The sequence below is a fragment of the Lampris incognitus genome, chromosome 7, assembly GCF_029633865.1.
Source record: "Lampris incognitus isolate fLamInc1 chromosome 7, fLamInc1.hap2, whole genome shotgun sequence".
Lineage (NCBI taxonomy): Eukaryota > Metazoa > Chordata > Actinopteri > Lampriformes > Lampridae > Lampris > Lampris incognitus.
In genome coordinates, this window is record NC_079217.1 from 27,657,067 (window position 1) to 27,673,099 (window position 16,033).

Here is a 16,033-nt window from a genome sequence, read left to right on the forward strand (position 1 = left end):
GATGTTCAAGTAATCCATTATTATTGTATTATATATAATTAATTCATTATATATAGTATGATTAATATTATAATTATACATATGACATTAATATATAATTACATAATTAATATATGATTGCTTCATTAGTAATTATTAATTTATAATATAATAATATTAATATATAATTAACTATATATAATTAATCTTAAAATATTATATTATTATCTATTCTATGTTAGTATCTATCTATAGTATCTAAATCCTGCCAGTAAAACTGCAAATATTATACTGCAATGCACTGTGAATAACGAAATTGTTTGCATAAAACTTTTCAAACACAATGCACCTTCAGGAAAATAGTTCAGAAGTGTGTATTATTGTCATTAAAATGTTTATCTATGACTTTTATCAACAAAGATTCAAAGAACCCATCTGAGATGTAGAATGGTCTTCATGATGTCACTCGTAAGGCTGGTTCTTGGTCCTTCGATCTCACTCCCTTTGGTGTGACTGGAGGAAGAACCCCATCTCTGCACAAGCTATTTAACATCATAGTCAGATGTCGCATTATTGCACTTGTTCAAAAGGCAAAAAAACGCCTTTGCATAACAGACACAGATACAACAAATCTTTGTGTCTGTGATAGGTGATGCTTTTAAATTTAGGCAGACACCGGTGTAAAATCCATTAGATATGCAATGGTACTTGTCAGGATGTTGTCGATTCCCTGTTGTCTGTCCTACGGTCTTGACATTCCAGGATCCTAGACAGATGATGAAAAAAAAATATCCACTTATCTGGTATACATTTTTTTTTTAAGTTTCATGGTGGTTACTCTTTAATGGCACTTCCCAGCAAAAGACTATCCTAGCCACCTGATATTACTAAAGTCACAAATCCATCAGAAATGCCCTCGTTATATAGTGAGGACTGCACTGGCTCCACCTAGGAAAATGAAGACATCGACTTTGATGGCCATGAGTTGGCAAGAAGATTTACTGTTGGTGACATGTCTTAATCTCATATCTGAGAGACTAGAGGTCAACAGACAGTGTTTTTTGAGATTAATGAATCGTCTGCTTTGCTGATTTTGAAAAGCCCAAATTGAGGGGACCACCCATGGATCCCGCCTCAGCCTATAACTATTTTACATTAGCTAGTTTTTTCAGTCCTACATGATATTACATTTAGCAGATGTCCTACTTGCTAAAATTCTGCTTCCTAACTCCTAATTCATTACTGGGCTGCAATCTGTGGAATATATGTTTTTATATTGGTTTTATGTTTTATATTTTCTGTCAATGCTGATTGTAGTCAATTGATTAACAAAATCTTTGATAATAAAATAATGAACACGATGGGAAACATTTCATGCTTTGTTTATTTAAGTTTTCGTCGGTAGTCTCTGGGACAAAGAAGCTACTCAAAAAGGGAAAATGTAAGTTTGTTACAGCTGTGATAAAAATCCTCAAGAATAAATCAAATCACAGGCCAGAACTATACATCTGGTGAAGGCGAGGCCTCCCCTTAAACACACAGATTTTATTAAAACCCCGGGGGTGATAGCAAAGAGCGAGTAGAGGCGTGCAGAATTCACTAAGTAATTGTCGTCTTACTGACGGGTGCCTTTTTTCTACCCCAGAATATTTCGACATGAAACAGTGTAAGTGGTAACTATTCTTTTAATAAGATTTGTGTAGGGTATACCTAACTCTATCAGTCAAGTTCATCCTTATGCTGTGCCATGCAATACTTCCCCTAAAATGCAATGGAGCAGTGATGAGGCAAAGACAGACTCACCCAATAATCCCAGCAGGGATAAGGAGGAGGATGGCAGCAAAAAGGAAGGGGAAACCTTTCATGAAATGCAATGTGGCTGGATAAAGGGAGTTGAAGAGACCACTTGCTACCAGAGAACACAACCCCTCGACACAGGAAACAGTGGCAAACAGGGCACCTGGGGCAAAGATCAGGAAACACCATCATGTATTAATACCCAGCAGATCACTAGCACCTCCTCACAGCAACGGCAGAATATGCAGCAAATTAAGCTCATTTAAACATATTCATTATACCAGCATGCATGGGACAAGCTGAGATACCCTTTCACAAAGTTGATCAAAAATGCCACTTGACTTGCACCTTTGCAAATTAATCTCTTTTAAAAAACATTTCAATAATATAAATTTAACGTTTCATCCATCCATCCATTATCCAAACTGCTTATCCTGCTCTCAGGGTCGCGGGGATGCTGGAGCCTATCCCAGCAGTCATTGGGCAGCAGGCGGGGAGACACCCCGGACAGGCCGCCAGGCCATCACAGGGCATTTAACGTTTCATGACCACCAAAAATTGGTGTGTTTTTCACCAATGACTAACCTTGTTCTGATGGCCCCACCAGCTTAGACAGATTCGACCTGATCACCGGGGTCGCAGTCATGAAGAGGAAAGACAGCCCATATCCTAAAGACAAAGCATTTACTCGTTTTCACGGAGACATACTGTGCCGTGTTCAGCTATAACTGCAAACCTAGGTATCACAGGTGTATGGACAGTTTATTTAAAATGTGATGTGTATATGATTTCTTAAGTCTTAATTTTGCAACATTGCTCAAGGGACAGATAAGAGGCTCTCACATTTTTTCACATCTCCAACCCTATCATAGACACTCACTAGGCCTGACATGAAGCCTATTTGACAAGATTATGTTTAAGGAAACCCTCTACAGGAACATTTGGCTTGTTGTTGATTTAAAATGAATTATATGAACGTCTTCACAGTACTTATATTATTTGTGATTCTTATACCGTAATTATTTGTTACTAAATGGGATCATTTCTAATGAATGAATGAATTAAAATATAAAAAAGTGTCATTGCCATGTCAACAAGGTTATATGATGTCCTTAAAAATGCATTTTAATGTGTATTATTTTTGCCACCAAAACTTTTTTAAGACTAGCGTGACATTGTGATCGATGATTTTGGAAGTTTGTAAGTACAATACAATCATGGAATTTCACACATTTAATGGCATTTGGCCTTTGGCTATTAATCATGTTAGTTACAACAGTTTGACTGTACAACATGAAAACCACTTGTTATAGTGGCTTTCAACAAGAAACCATTAGTAATGGGGGTTAACCCTCTGTTTTGAAACTGATGTGTTAAATCTACAGTGATAGTTTCTGTGTTAACATCCTGTATAGAGCTACACAATCTCAGACATCCTTTCTATGTTGCAGGGTAAAATATTTGTGTCTGACGTTAATTATTGCCAGGGATTAATAAAAAAAGAGAAAAGTATTTCAGAAACCTAGAGGATGATGATGATGGTATTTTGCCGATTGGACGATGTAAACATGTAACATGGTATTAGTTGATTAGGAAATATCTCAAATCTGAATACTCCAAGCATGGTCTACCATACTTGTAAAATATTAATAAGTAGTTAAAGTATTCAAAAATTAATAAAAGATTAGTGAGTAGTCAAATAGATCTTGAATCCCAAATCCTAGTTCATGAAATTCTGAATTACTCTTTTTCTTTTTTAAATTGTGAATACATTCAAAAGGATTTCTCATCCTCCAGTATTAATCCTCAATAAAATATGTGACCTTTGTCCTACTTTGTGTGGCTTCAGTGAAGAAAGATTAACTGTCATCAGCAGTTAGTGGAGAGAGGTTTGTCAAAGGTTGGCCCTAGTGTTGTTACACATGAGGTTTATTCAGTATGTCCTGTGCTAAACTATACCCATAATAACAGTGGAGGCCAGATAATGTGCTGTCACCCTAAGGGTCCTGACACCGTCGGCCAATGTCGGGCCGTCTGTGAGCACCTGTGACCCTAGTTTTTGCGGTGTGTCCCACACCGTTGGCACTAGTTGGACCCCTGCCAGCAGCTTTTCAGCTGATTCAGCATGTTGAATCGGCGGAGCCTGTCGGTGAGAGAGATCACTCTGATTGGCTGTTCAGTTTAGCGAATCAGTGCTAAACTAGTGAATCAGGGCCATCGGCTGTAGTCTTTGCGGTGTGTTCAAATGCTACTTTTTGGCCTAGACGGCAGGCGACACGATGCAATGCAACAGTTGGCCTTCATTGCCGCTGGTCGGTTTGGTGTGTCTGGACCCTCAGTTGTGACAAGTTTACATGCACAAACACTTATGATTCAACTGAAAAGGCTGAATAAAGGAGATGAGAAAAGGCAACAATTAAACTAAAATGCTCACCATGATGACAACAGGTTTACATGGTTGACCTGTGGTTTGTAACTTTTATGCAATGGATGATTCCAGCAGAGCAGTCTGATTGGTCTTATAGATATTTGTGAGCTCCTAGAGCACATTAACAAGCTACTAACCCCAACATATGAAACTTTTTCAGCAGATAACCAACCTTTTAGACCAGCCATAATGTTTTTAAAATTGCATTTTTGTTACCCGTGGGCTCACCCTGTTAGTTATACATTAAGGAGACTCTCACCTGTGAACATAAGCTCGGTGGTAGTAGCCACAGAGATAACTGCCAGACCAGCTATGTTGGAGGCCAAGCCCACAAGGGCCACCCAGGAGTCCGCTAAGCAGCGCTGCATGACCTTCAGTCCCAGCAGGCTGGTCAGGTAAGTCAGGTGTTGGGCTGCTGAGCCGTAGCCGATCAGAGCTGGTCCCCAGCACAATGGTGTGCTAAGCTCATACAACACAAACAGCTCCCTGCTGCCCAAATGTACTGTCACCACCAAAAAGAAGCATAATGTGTACAGCCACAGCTTGTACCTCTGAAATATTTTACCACCCTCACTGGTTTCCCCTCCTGTTGAGTAGAGGCGGAAGACAGCCTTATGGTGACGAGTGGTGAGGAGCTTGGCGCTGGGGTCTGAAGGTACAGACTCAACGACAAACAGGTAGGCATAAAGAGCTGCAGCCACATTGGTTGCCAGTACCAGCCAGAAAGGGTTTATGTACCTACACAATGAACACAAGAAACAAATTAATTAACAGTTATAGTAGTGAACAACAATAAAAGCAAAAATTGTAAGATCATTAAATTGAAATTGTTGTTCTATACTGAAGTATGTTGTTCATTATTTTGGGAAACAGGTGTATGTGATATTTCTAGACGCATTAAGTAAGGACAAAAACCATTTGATACCCTTGTGCCCGCCGCCACTGCCCTCCAATAATGCTAGCCAGCATGCCTGCAAGACCCAGACAAGCCTCCAGTACTGCCACTTTGAAGGTACGGGAACTTCTGTCACTTGTATCAGCCACATATGCAAAGCATCCTGCCAATACGGTGTTGAAGTCTCCTGAGAGGCCACTAAGCACCCGGCCTATTAGGAAGTATGCCACAGGCAGCTTTAAGTACATCACCAGCAGGTAAACCGCTGCCTGAATGGCTAAGCCCAGGCAGGGGATGATGAGGACTGGTCTACGGCCAGCAACGTCACTCCACGAACCCAGGAATGTCACCGTCAACAACCCCACAGCAAAGCCCCCCAGATTGATGTATAAGTTCCAGTGGGCTGTTGATGTTTCTACCTCCTGAAAGATAAAGGATTTAGGGATTAATGTGTAAAAAATTTAAAGCCCCCAAACACCTCCCCAAAGCATTGCTGCAAGGAATATTTTACATTTGAGTCCTACAGTTGATTCACAGTAGACTGCCTGACAACATGACGTCAGAAAGGTTGCCCTCTTAAGCCGTGCCATTGTGCATATTTGGGTGTTGCGATGCTTCCAAAAATGTTTGTGAGTGTATAAAGATTTTGTGCTTTAAAAAAAAAAGAAAAAAAAGCCATAATCCTCACTGGGGTGGCATGGTGGCGCGACATGGTGGCGCAGCAGTTAGCGCGGTCGCCTCACAGCAAGGCTCCAGCATCCCCACGACCCTGAGAGCAGGATAAGCGGTTTGGATAATGGGTGGATGGAGGGACTCCTCATCGGTAAGAACATTGGCAAAATATATTGTTATGCACCCCCACCACTAGGGTGACCAGATTAGAATGGGTGAAGTATGGGACAGGGGAGTTGGTGGTAGGCATGGTCACATAGCCACAGTGGGTGTGGCCTCCAGTACTCTACATTCAATGTCAACAAAGATTAACAGTAAAACCCGTGAAAGTGAAGACTCAACACGAAAATTCATTATTTTTGTTAATGAATAGCAAGTCAAATGTCTGTCATTAGGAAAAAGAAACACAGTGACTGTTTTGTATGTAACAGTGTGTAAATCATTATCCGCTATATAAAATTCATTTTATTTTATTCATTTTTATCAGTGCTGTGCCTGTCACATCTGTCTGCGTGATGCTGCCTGGAGCCTCACTTTTCCTGTCCTCACGATTGCAACTTCCACTATCTTCATCCCTAGAAAACAAAAAAGGGAAAACGAGCATGCATGTGTTTTACTTTGTGGCTATAACAATGCTGTTGACACAATGTCTAAGTTAAATTTGTCATATATTGTGATTTATGGCCTCTTACTGAAACTTGTTGTCAAATATACCACAATATATGTAAGAGTTCCTAGAGGGCAAGGGGTAAAAATAAATCAGCCACCTCTGCACTGAGAAGTCTGCCTCCATCTAATTAATGTTGGAACTCAGAGCCGGCCCAAGGCATAAGCGAACTAAGCGGTCGCTTAGGGCCCCCACGCCAGCAGGAGGCCCCCAAGAGCACTTGAAATGTCAAACACAACAGGTTGATAAATATATATATTTTTGTGTGTGTGATATATCATATCAGTAGTAATCACCAGAAAACAAAAACTAAATATTTTGATATCATGTTGTTAACAGACTGACAAATTAATGCTAATGGTTTAATAATTTCCGCTGCCTATGTCAGAGTTGGGGTCAGGTTCATGCGCATTATAACTGTAAGCAAGTACAGTATGTCACCTAAAAGGGTTTATCCGTCTGGCGCAGAGAAGCGAAAAAGGGGGAAAGCAGAGGAGGGCAAAAAACAGCAGGATAAAGGTATGTTTCCACAACCAATTATAGTATGTTATCATGAACATTCACTAACAATAATGTTAGTTAAATAGACGCCTCAAACGGGCCAAGGTATGGTCACATCAACTAGCATAGTTAGCTAGCTAGATGGCTAGTGCTTTATTTTAAGACTTTCCAGCACAGTAGTAAGTTTGACAATGGTATGGTAACGATCAAGCATGGACATAATATTGTCGGTGGTGGGAGGTGGGTTTAGCGTGGGGGGGGGGCAAATCAAATTCGGCTTAGGGCCCTATAAAGCCTTGGGCCGGCTCTGTTGGAACTCGTAGTTTAAGTTGGAGTAATACTCAAGAAGACACAACAAAATTCACTTAAGCTACCTCGTAGTAAGACTGGATTGCAGAGGGCCGCAGGCATATTTGGCATATTTGGGACAACTGCTCGTAATTTTGGACTGTTCTGAATTTTTCGGGACGTCTGGTCACCCTAACCACCACTGTTCTCTATAAGTAAGATTTCACAGAAATTCCATCCATAGAGATGCAAATAAGAGGTGCTCTATCACCTTTGTAATGTGCTCAGACAAATCAATGTTTCGAGAATTTTTTTTAAGCATTTCTGATGGTTAACCAAAAAACATGATTCCGAGGAGCTAACTTTGGCTGAGTTGAACCGCTGTGTAGAACAAAACCTGTTACCTTCATAATATCTGACCATCAATAAAGACGAGGTGAGATGGCAGAGTCAGAGTATGGCAGGCCGTTTTAATAATTACTATTACTATTACGGTGACTGGATTCACAATTACAGATATGTTAGTCAAAATGTTTACAGGATACAAAATGTGACTTGATCCTTCGGGATTTGATTGGATAGCACAACATATTTTACGATATCATTGGCTGGAAAGTTGCTCGGGCGTGATAACGCAATCACAAAACTTAGTTTAGGAATAAGGTAATTGGATTATGGCATGAAATAAAAACGGAGTTTTTGTGATCTTTTGTTTCTCCGTAAGTTCTTGAATAGACGCATAATATGAATGGGGAAATGAGCTAACTAGGTCAACAACAAAAAAAGTCAATTTTCATTCCACGCTTAAAATTGGGGAAATACCCAGGGTGCTCGCGACAACCATACTGTTGTGTTCTATGCATACGCCAGTAGGTAGCGCCAATGTTATGATTTCCCTGTTGCGTATAACGTAAATCAGACGAGAAGAGAGAATAAGACCGATTGATCATTACTACTGTGCTCCGTGCTTTCCTTACTTATTTACACTATACATACACTGCTTACACAACACACATCCAAACATAACAAATTGGCGACGAGTTCTGTACCCAGTCTACTGAAGATGGCTGCAGTTACACCTTTTTCTACACCTTTTTTGTCTTGCCCTGGTGAGCCTCCGCTGCCATTCAACACGTGGTTGAAAATGTTCCGCAACTATCTGCAAGTGGTTGCAACGAACACAGACGACAGGCCGGATACTCGGAAACGAGCATTACTTCTACACTGCCTGGGGACTGAGGGCCAGAGACTCTTCTATACACTGCCGGACCAAGGAAGCTGCTGTAAAGGCTTCAGAAGCACATTTTACTCCATGTCGGAACAGTGGCTGAGCGTCATGCCTTCAGAAAGCGCGCTCAAGCTCCCAATGAGTTTGTGCTCACGCTGCAGCACGTGTGAGTTCGTAAACTCGCATGAAATGCTCCGAGATCAGTTGGTGGAAAACGTTTTAAACCATCGCCTACGAGAGGGACTGCTCATAGAACCAGACTTAACGTTGCAAAGAACCATTACAGTTGCAACACAGATGGAAGCCGTTGCTGAGCAAGCTAAGCTCACTGCTGGTGAGCGCTCAACGCAAGCTGTGTCTGCACATAGCGGCGTGCCGCCATCGCAAACCACCGAAGCCTCCGTCTGCATCGCTGGCTGCGCCTTCTCGTCCTGCTCCTTCTCGTCCTGCGTTGTCTCACCCTACATCCAACCGGACCTGCGAACGTTGTGGATCTGATCGACATCTTGCAAACGATCCATCTTGCCCCGCTGCCTCCGCTCAATATAAGGGTAACCGGTTATTTTCTTGCCCAGTACGGGATTCGATACGGGTGTACTGCACCACAAGGCGACATCACTAACCGCTCGACTAAAGGGTCAGACCCGTTGGCTAGGGACTAACGTGTCTTATTAGTAGTTTACATAAGCATTGCAACAAGACTGGGCATTTTGCGCGAGTGTGTCGGTCTTCGCGAACACGCTCTGTGCACGAACGTGACTTGCCTGAAGTTCAAATTCTCTACTTGCATGAACATACAGCATCTGTCAAAATCCGTTGCACGGTTAACATTAAGGCTACGACTGCTACCGTGCCTGTGGAACTGACGGTGGATTCGCGCTCCTCCGTCTTTATTCTGCCGAAACATCGCTGCGAAAAATACTTCAAAGGAGAACACCTGCAGCCTCCTACAGTAAAGTTAGTTACCTACTCCCATGCTCCTATCACTGTGCTTGGATGTCTACCTGCGACTTTGTCCTGGGCTGACTCCAGACGTGGAGCACGATTGCCTGTTTTCAAAGAGGGGGGCAGAGTGCGCATAAGAAAGCCTACACGTTACTAAGGCGCACCCACAATACTGTAGTGAATTCGGTGAAGCAACCACAGGAACCGCCGCAGCCGGGACACGAACCCATAGCATCGCTAACCGCTCGACTAAAGGCTCCGACCCATTAGCCAAGGGATACCGAGCTAGGCTCGCGACAGTGTAGCGATGTCGCCCGCGTCCCGGCTGCGGCGGTTCCTGTGGTTGCCCGCCGAATTCGCTACATTTGTGTCAGAAGGAGGCGGGTAGTGTAACGTACATGGATAAGTAGACGCGTTAGCCCTTGGCTAACGGGTCGGACCCTTTAGTCGACCAGCTAATGTTATCGCCCGCGGTGCGAAATACACGAGTTCGCGCCCCGGGTGTGACGGTCCGGCCGGGGACGCCCTTCCACAAGGAAGGGGGCAATGTAACGATCACGGATGAATAGGTTCGGTAACACTTGGCCAACGCGTCGGAGCCTTTAGTCGAGCGGTTAGCGATGTCTCCCGCGGTACGAGAGATGCGGGTTCGCGTCTTGGCTGCTGCGGTTGCCCCCCCCCCCCAGAATTCGCTACAATACACTCAGCCGTTGTAGTTTAGAATGAAAATTGGCCGATGCACTTATCTATTGGCTGACGGTAAGAAATGGCATGCATCCAATCTAGCTAAAGGTCATGCACTTGCTTTGCCTGACACATGCACGAGCTCATCGCGGGATCTACCGAGTCACTACTTCTCCGTTCCTGAACAGGACAACACTGAAGCCATGAACACTCGCACGACCCCTGCTGGTGTCAGACGACCGCCTACTTGGATTCAAGACTATGTGACTTAAGCACACATTCAGTTACGCTTACACTAGTTTACACACACCATTCATATACGCGTTCATATACCTTTTATACATTTATACATTCTCATACCTTTTTATACATAACTTTTTACAACCATATTTGTGTTGCTTAATGTAACCTTTTGAAAATGTTCATTGTTGCTTGGACATTGAGAGTTTCTATTGATGCTTAGAGTGTTAAACGATATGATGCTCAATTTTTCTTATTCTATTCCTAACAGTTACCAATGATATTTTAGAATGTTAACGGTATGATTCTTTTTATTACTATTCTAATTCCTAGCGATAACACTTCATGGTATTGAATGCTAATGATACTTTCGAGTGCTTAAGGTTATGCTCTTATTCTTAATTATTAACTCTATCGTTAGCTATGCTAGGTTCTGTTAATGGCATATCTTTGCGTAAAGGGGACTATGTTGTGTTCTATGCATACGCCAGTAAGTGACACCAACGTTATGAGTCACCGGTTGCCTGTAACGTAAGTCAGAAGAGATGAAGGGAACAAGAAACGCTTGATCATTACTACTGTGCTCCGTGCTTTACTTACTTACTTATACATACACTGCTTACACGATACACAGCCAAACAACACATACGGTCACAAGTTTCGACGGCCAAGCCAAGTCAAGTCAATTTTATTTGTATAGCCCAATATCACAAATCACACAGTCGCAGTTTAGCACTGGTGCAAAGGCATCTATTTTACAAAGTCAATGTCCTTTGTAAAATAGCTCAAAAATCCGTCTGTTCACAACTAAGTCACTCGACAGTTGTGCTTCGCATCTATACCTATGCCAGTGTCCTTGATTTATTTTTCTTCAAATAAACGACTCTGTTAACAGGACATTTGTTCGTCCTTACACGTATGTTATTGTTTTTTTTCTTACAAAAAGCACCCCCCCCGCGCGCCCTCAAACAAAAAAGTATATTTTCTCAGCTTTGTACTTTACTTTTTGAAGAGGGTCGACGTCGGCCGAGGTGTTGCCGCATCCGCCGCCCTGCTTGGTCCCGTTGTACCCGATGTCCTCCCCGATGCGGTCCCATAGGTATTGTGTGCACAGGGGCACTTGCAGAACCAGGGAGAACATGGAGAGGAACAACACGGGCTCCACCGACACAAACCGAGGGCAGGCGAACGGCGGCCGGCCGGGGTTTCTGTCGCCAGACTCCGCTTTGCGGCCAGACGAGGCGTCGGTCGACATTTCTTCTTCCTCGGGGAGGATGGCTGTAGTGTCCGGTTCGTCCATGTCAAGCTAAAACATTAACCGCAGGACGGCTGACAGATTGAAGCGTTAACTTTGTTAATAGTTATCACTTTGGGTTTACTTCAGTTTAACGCAAATGTAATCATCCACATATCGTGTTGACGCTCCCATTTTGCCGCACCGTGTCCGCTGAAATATATATGTATATCAACCTTGTGTTTTTACCGTAATGTGACTTCTGCTAACCGAGGCTATTTTCACTTTTGCCCTACACTAAACCAGTTTGTGAGTCTCAAAGCCCCGTTTGGCGAAGACGCGAACTGCACCTTTAAAAAACTAGCTACACATGACAGCAGCACAACCACACGACGCATACAGCCGATTTGATTGTTTACTATCTAGCCTATTACCTTAACTTTTACCTGTTTTGATAAATACTGCAATGGTGTGTGGTTCGTCGCACAAGTATTTTATATCAGCCTTTACACATTTCACAAGGATGCTTCTTCTGTCTAGTCATTGATTCTTCATTTAATAATTTATTTTTCACGCCTTGTACAGTGTGCAATCTAAATGTCCAACTTGGGGTTTTGGGGTTAATATGTCTGCCATAAATCTGTTACACATTTTTTCGATGTGAAGTCCGCACAGAATAAACTTATATTTTACAACGTAATAGTTATTCTGACCCTTTAATGAACAGGAGGACTGGAGGAACTCCCCCCCCCCCCATTCAGATTGATCTGTAAGTGCAGAATGACGCTCCCTGTTGACAAACTGTGCGACTCTGCGACGCGCCAAGCGTTTACGAAACATGGCACCCCTGCAGGCCAAGAGAGCCCCAAATTTAAAACAACCACAACTTTTTCTCGCCATCGTAGCAAGAGTCATGAAATTTGGCACACATACATTTCCATTGTCTGAACACTGATGCCTCTTGGCGCATTAGGGCTCTACCCATTTATATTTGCTGCCCTTGATGCATGCTCAGTAATCCAGATGTAGAAATCTCAGGAAGTTGAATCAGTTCATCTGGACACAACGTTTAGTGGGAGAACTAAACGTTGTGTCCAGATGAAATGATTCAACTTTCTGAGATATTTTTTTCTGCTAATCATAGCAGAAATGTAATCGCATCCATCCATCCTTTATCAGAACCACTTATCCTGCACTCAGGGTCGCTGGAGCCTATCCCAGCAGTCATTGGGCTGTAGGCGGGGAGACACCCTGGACAGGCCGCCACCACCAGGCCTTCACACACACACAGCTAGGGGACATCTGGTATGGCCGATTCACCTGACCTACATGTCTTTGGACTGTGGGAGGAAACCGGAGCACCCGAAGGAAACCTACGCAGACAGGGGGAGAAGAACATGCAAACTCCACGCAGAGGACAAACTGGGACGACCCCCAAGGTTGGACTACTCCGGGGCTCGGACCCAGGACCTGCTAGCTGTGAGACGGCCACGCTAACCACTGCACCACCGTGCCACCAATGTAATTACAAATATATGTATGTATGTATGTATGTATGTATGTATGTATGTATGTATGTATGTATGTATGTATGTATGTATGTATATATATATATATATATATATGTTTGTAAAACAAAGAATACACACACACACACATATGTGTATATATATATATAGATGTAGGAAAAAACATTTAATACACAATACATAGCAGTACAAGCTTGTTTCATGCGTCACGCACTCATCAGATGCTAATGTAATATAATATATATCATATAATATTTAATGTATATAATGTAACATAAATCTGTAATGTAATCCTACATCTATATTGATATTCTGCTCCTCATTTGTTGAGCACTACTATCAACACCATTGACGGTTTCAGACCCCCCCCCCCCCCGGGGTCAATAGTGTTATAAGTGCTCAACTAATGAGGAGCAGAATATCAATATAGATGTGGGTAAAAAGTTTTAATGCATAGCAGTACAGGCCTGTTTCGTGCGTCTCGCACTCATCAGCTGCTAATGTGTTTCAACAAAGAGCCTGTTTCATGCCATTAACAATTATCAGCTGTCAATCTGATTTGGCAATTTGACAGCTGATGATTGCTTATGGCATGAAACAGGCTTGTACTGTCTCATAAAGAATTTACGTGACTCACTGGATTATTTTGCTCCTTATTTGTTGAGCACTTTCCCTACCATTGAGTGTTTCTTTTAACAAAGTTATATATGTATATATATATATATATATATATATATATATATATGCTTTTTTTTCTTTTTCTTGGTTTCAAACCCCAGACCGTCCCAGGTCCTTTCTGTGTGGAGTTTGCGTTCTCCCCATGTCTGCATGGGTTTCCTGCGAGTGCCCCGCCTTCCTCCCACCATCAAAAAGACAGGGTTAATACTCCTGTCTGTGCCCCTGAGCAAGGCAATTGAAAGAAGAACTGGAGTTGGTTCTCGGGCGCTGCAGCTGCCCACTGCTACTATACAATAGGATTGGTTAAATGCAGAGAACACATTCATTGTAACTGAACAACTGTGCAATGACAAAATAAAATGGCTTTCTTTCTCTTCTTTTTATATAACAGATCCCCCGAGCCCCCGGACCCCCTTCATTAAGGGGGTCCGGGGGCTCTGTTATGTAGTGGGGATGTTTTCCTGGCATGGTTTGTGTCCACTTGTCCCCTTAGAGCGAAAGGTCCCTGCAAATCAATACAAAGTTATTCTGAGTGATTCATCACCTTAATCCTATGATGCAACATTTCTATCCTGTTGGGAGTGGTCTCTTCCAGGATGACAAAGCCCCCATCCACAGGGCACAAGGGGTCACTGAATGGTTTGATGAGTATGAAAATGATATAAATCATATGCTATGGCCTTCACAGTCACCAGATCTCAACCCAATTGAACACCTATGGGAGATTTTGGAGCGACGTGTTAGACAGCGCTCTCATCAAAACACCAAATGAGGGAATATCTTTTGGAAAAAAGAAATGATGTTCCATCCCTTCAGTAGAGTTCAGAGATGAGCATCTTCAAGATTAACATCTGAATCCTCCATGATCATTTTAAGAACTAGGGGGAATAATGTGTTTGGCCTTGGAAAAACATTGAAAAAAGAAAAAAGAGGGGCAGGTTATAACTCTTGTTTTGATTGTCGTGTGTTAAGATGAAGTCATTGTATTGTTCATGTTGGGCAATATGTTTTATCATAAATTAGGGGATTTTTTTCCCTGATGAATGCCTACATTACAGTTTGATTTATTGTTGATTTTGGGCCTGTGAATTGTTTTTTATGCATTTGTAATATCTGTGAAACAGGAGTAAAACAGTTCCGCTTAGATTCAGTAAGTAAAAGATGACTGTACATCCATAATGTTGTTGAAGGACATTGGGTGAAATAACCCAAAATGTACATATTTTATAAATCGCATGTTTGACCATTATCTTACAACTTTGAGGAACTTTTTTTTGCTGACTTGTGAGGGACTTTGTGCTTGAGAGTCATTTCAAGCCCTCTCAAGGTTGTCTTGAGCAATAAAAGCTAACCCACTCAGCCTGGACATGGAAGACTCCTATTGTTCACTATCTAATGGTGGGACACAGGCACGTGTATAGAGCCGTGTGCACTCAGACACACAGACTCACAGTTATGTAAAGGGCCTTAATAATGATTCGGCCGCCCTATTGTGCTTTGCCAGAATATAAACCCAGAGGTTATATAGACAGAGATTATAACGCCATACTGATACCCGAGAAGAGTAAAACCAACACTTCTCATCTGTATCCCATTTTCTTCGTGTCTCTTCTTTTAGGCGTCTTGTGTTGGAAATGTTGCCCACCAATTTGCCTGAAAGTGTATAGAAAGATAACATCTCTTTAACGGGAAGATCATTCAAGACTTCAGTGATGTCAGCACTGCTTCAAAAACCTTTACTGGCTGATGGCTGCAGACCAACAATTATTTTACACTCGAGCATTGCTTACTGCTTCTAAGCAACAGTCGGTCTGATGTTTCTGAAAAACAAAATATTCTGAAATGTAAACATAACAATGCATTGTCTTTTGAAACTGTTTTAGCATGCAGAAAAATAGCTGTTTTGCCCTTTAGACTGCTTTAAAAGCACCTGTGTCAGCACCTCTAACTTTTATTGTGGACGCCCTTCAGCACCGCAAGATCTGATATCGCCATGGCATCGTAATTATACCGTTGCTCCAGGGCCATAATTGCAATGGACCAGTCACATTGTTGTGATGTCGTGCCTTTGTAACAGTGGGGAAAAAGATCACAAAAACACAAATACTTCAACTTAACCCTAACCTTAACCGATAGCTAACCTTAACCGATAGCTAGCCTTAACCCAACCGATAGCTAACCTACGTTAACCCACAACTTAATCCCACATCAGTCTTTTTCCTCGCACAATAGCACAACGTGATTGGTCCGTTGTAAGTGTGGTCCTGG

At 42.3% G+C, this 16,033-nt stretch overlaps 1 protein-coding gene across 1 annotated transcript; it reads right to left on the reverse strand.

Annotated features, from left to right (window-relative positions):
• Nucleotides 1-342: 342 nt before the first annotated feature.
• Nucleotides 343-11,848, reverse strand: slc46a1 (solute carrier family 46 member 1). The gene is made up of 6 exons (XM_056283995.1): nt 11,328-11,848; nt 5,130-5,521; nt 4,464-4,942; nt 2,362-2,445; nt 1,783-1,939; nt 343-745 (listed from the first exon to the last, which is right to left on the reverse strand). Exons 1-6 carry the CDS (start codon nt 11,622-11,624, stop codon nt 691-693), a joined length of 1,464 nt encoding a protein of 487 aa, XP_056139970.1. The 5' UTR covers nt 11,625-11,848; the 3' UTR covers nt 343-690.
• Nucleotides 11,849-16,033: the final 4,185 nt, after the last annotated feature.

Coding starts and splice junctions, on each gene's coding strand:
- slc46a1 (XM_056283995.1), bottom strand. CDS start 11,624: ATGGACGAACCGGACACTACAGCCATCCTCCCCGAGGAAGAAGAAATG. Junction 2,446..4,463: donor CACCGAGCTTATGTTCACAG/GTGAGAGTCTCC, acceptor CTTTGTCTTTAG/GATATGGGCTGTCTTTCCTC. Junction 746..1,782: donor ATCCCTGCTGGGATTATTGG/GTGAGTCTGTCT, acceptor TCATCTGTCTAG/GATCCTGGAATGTCAAGACC.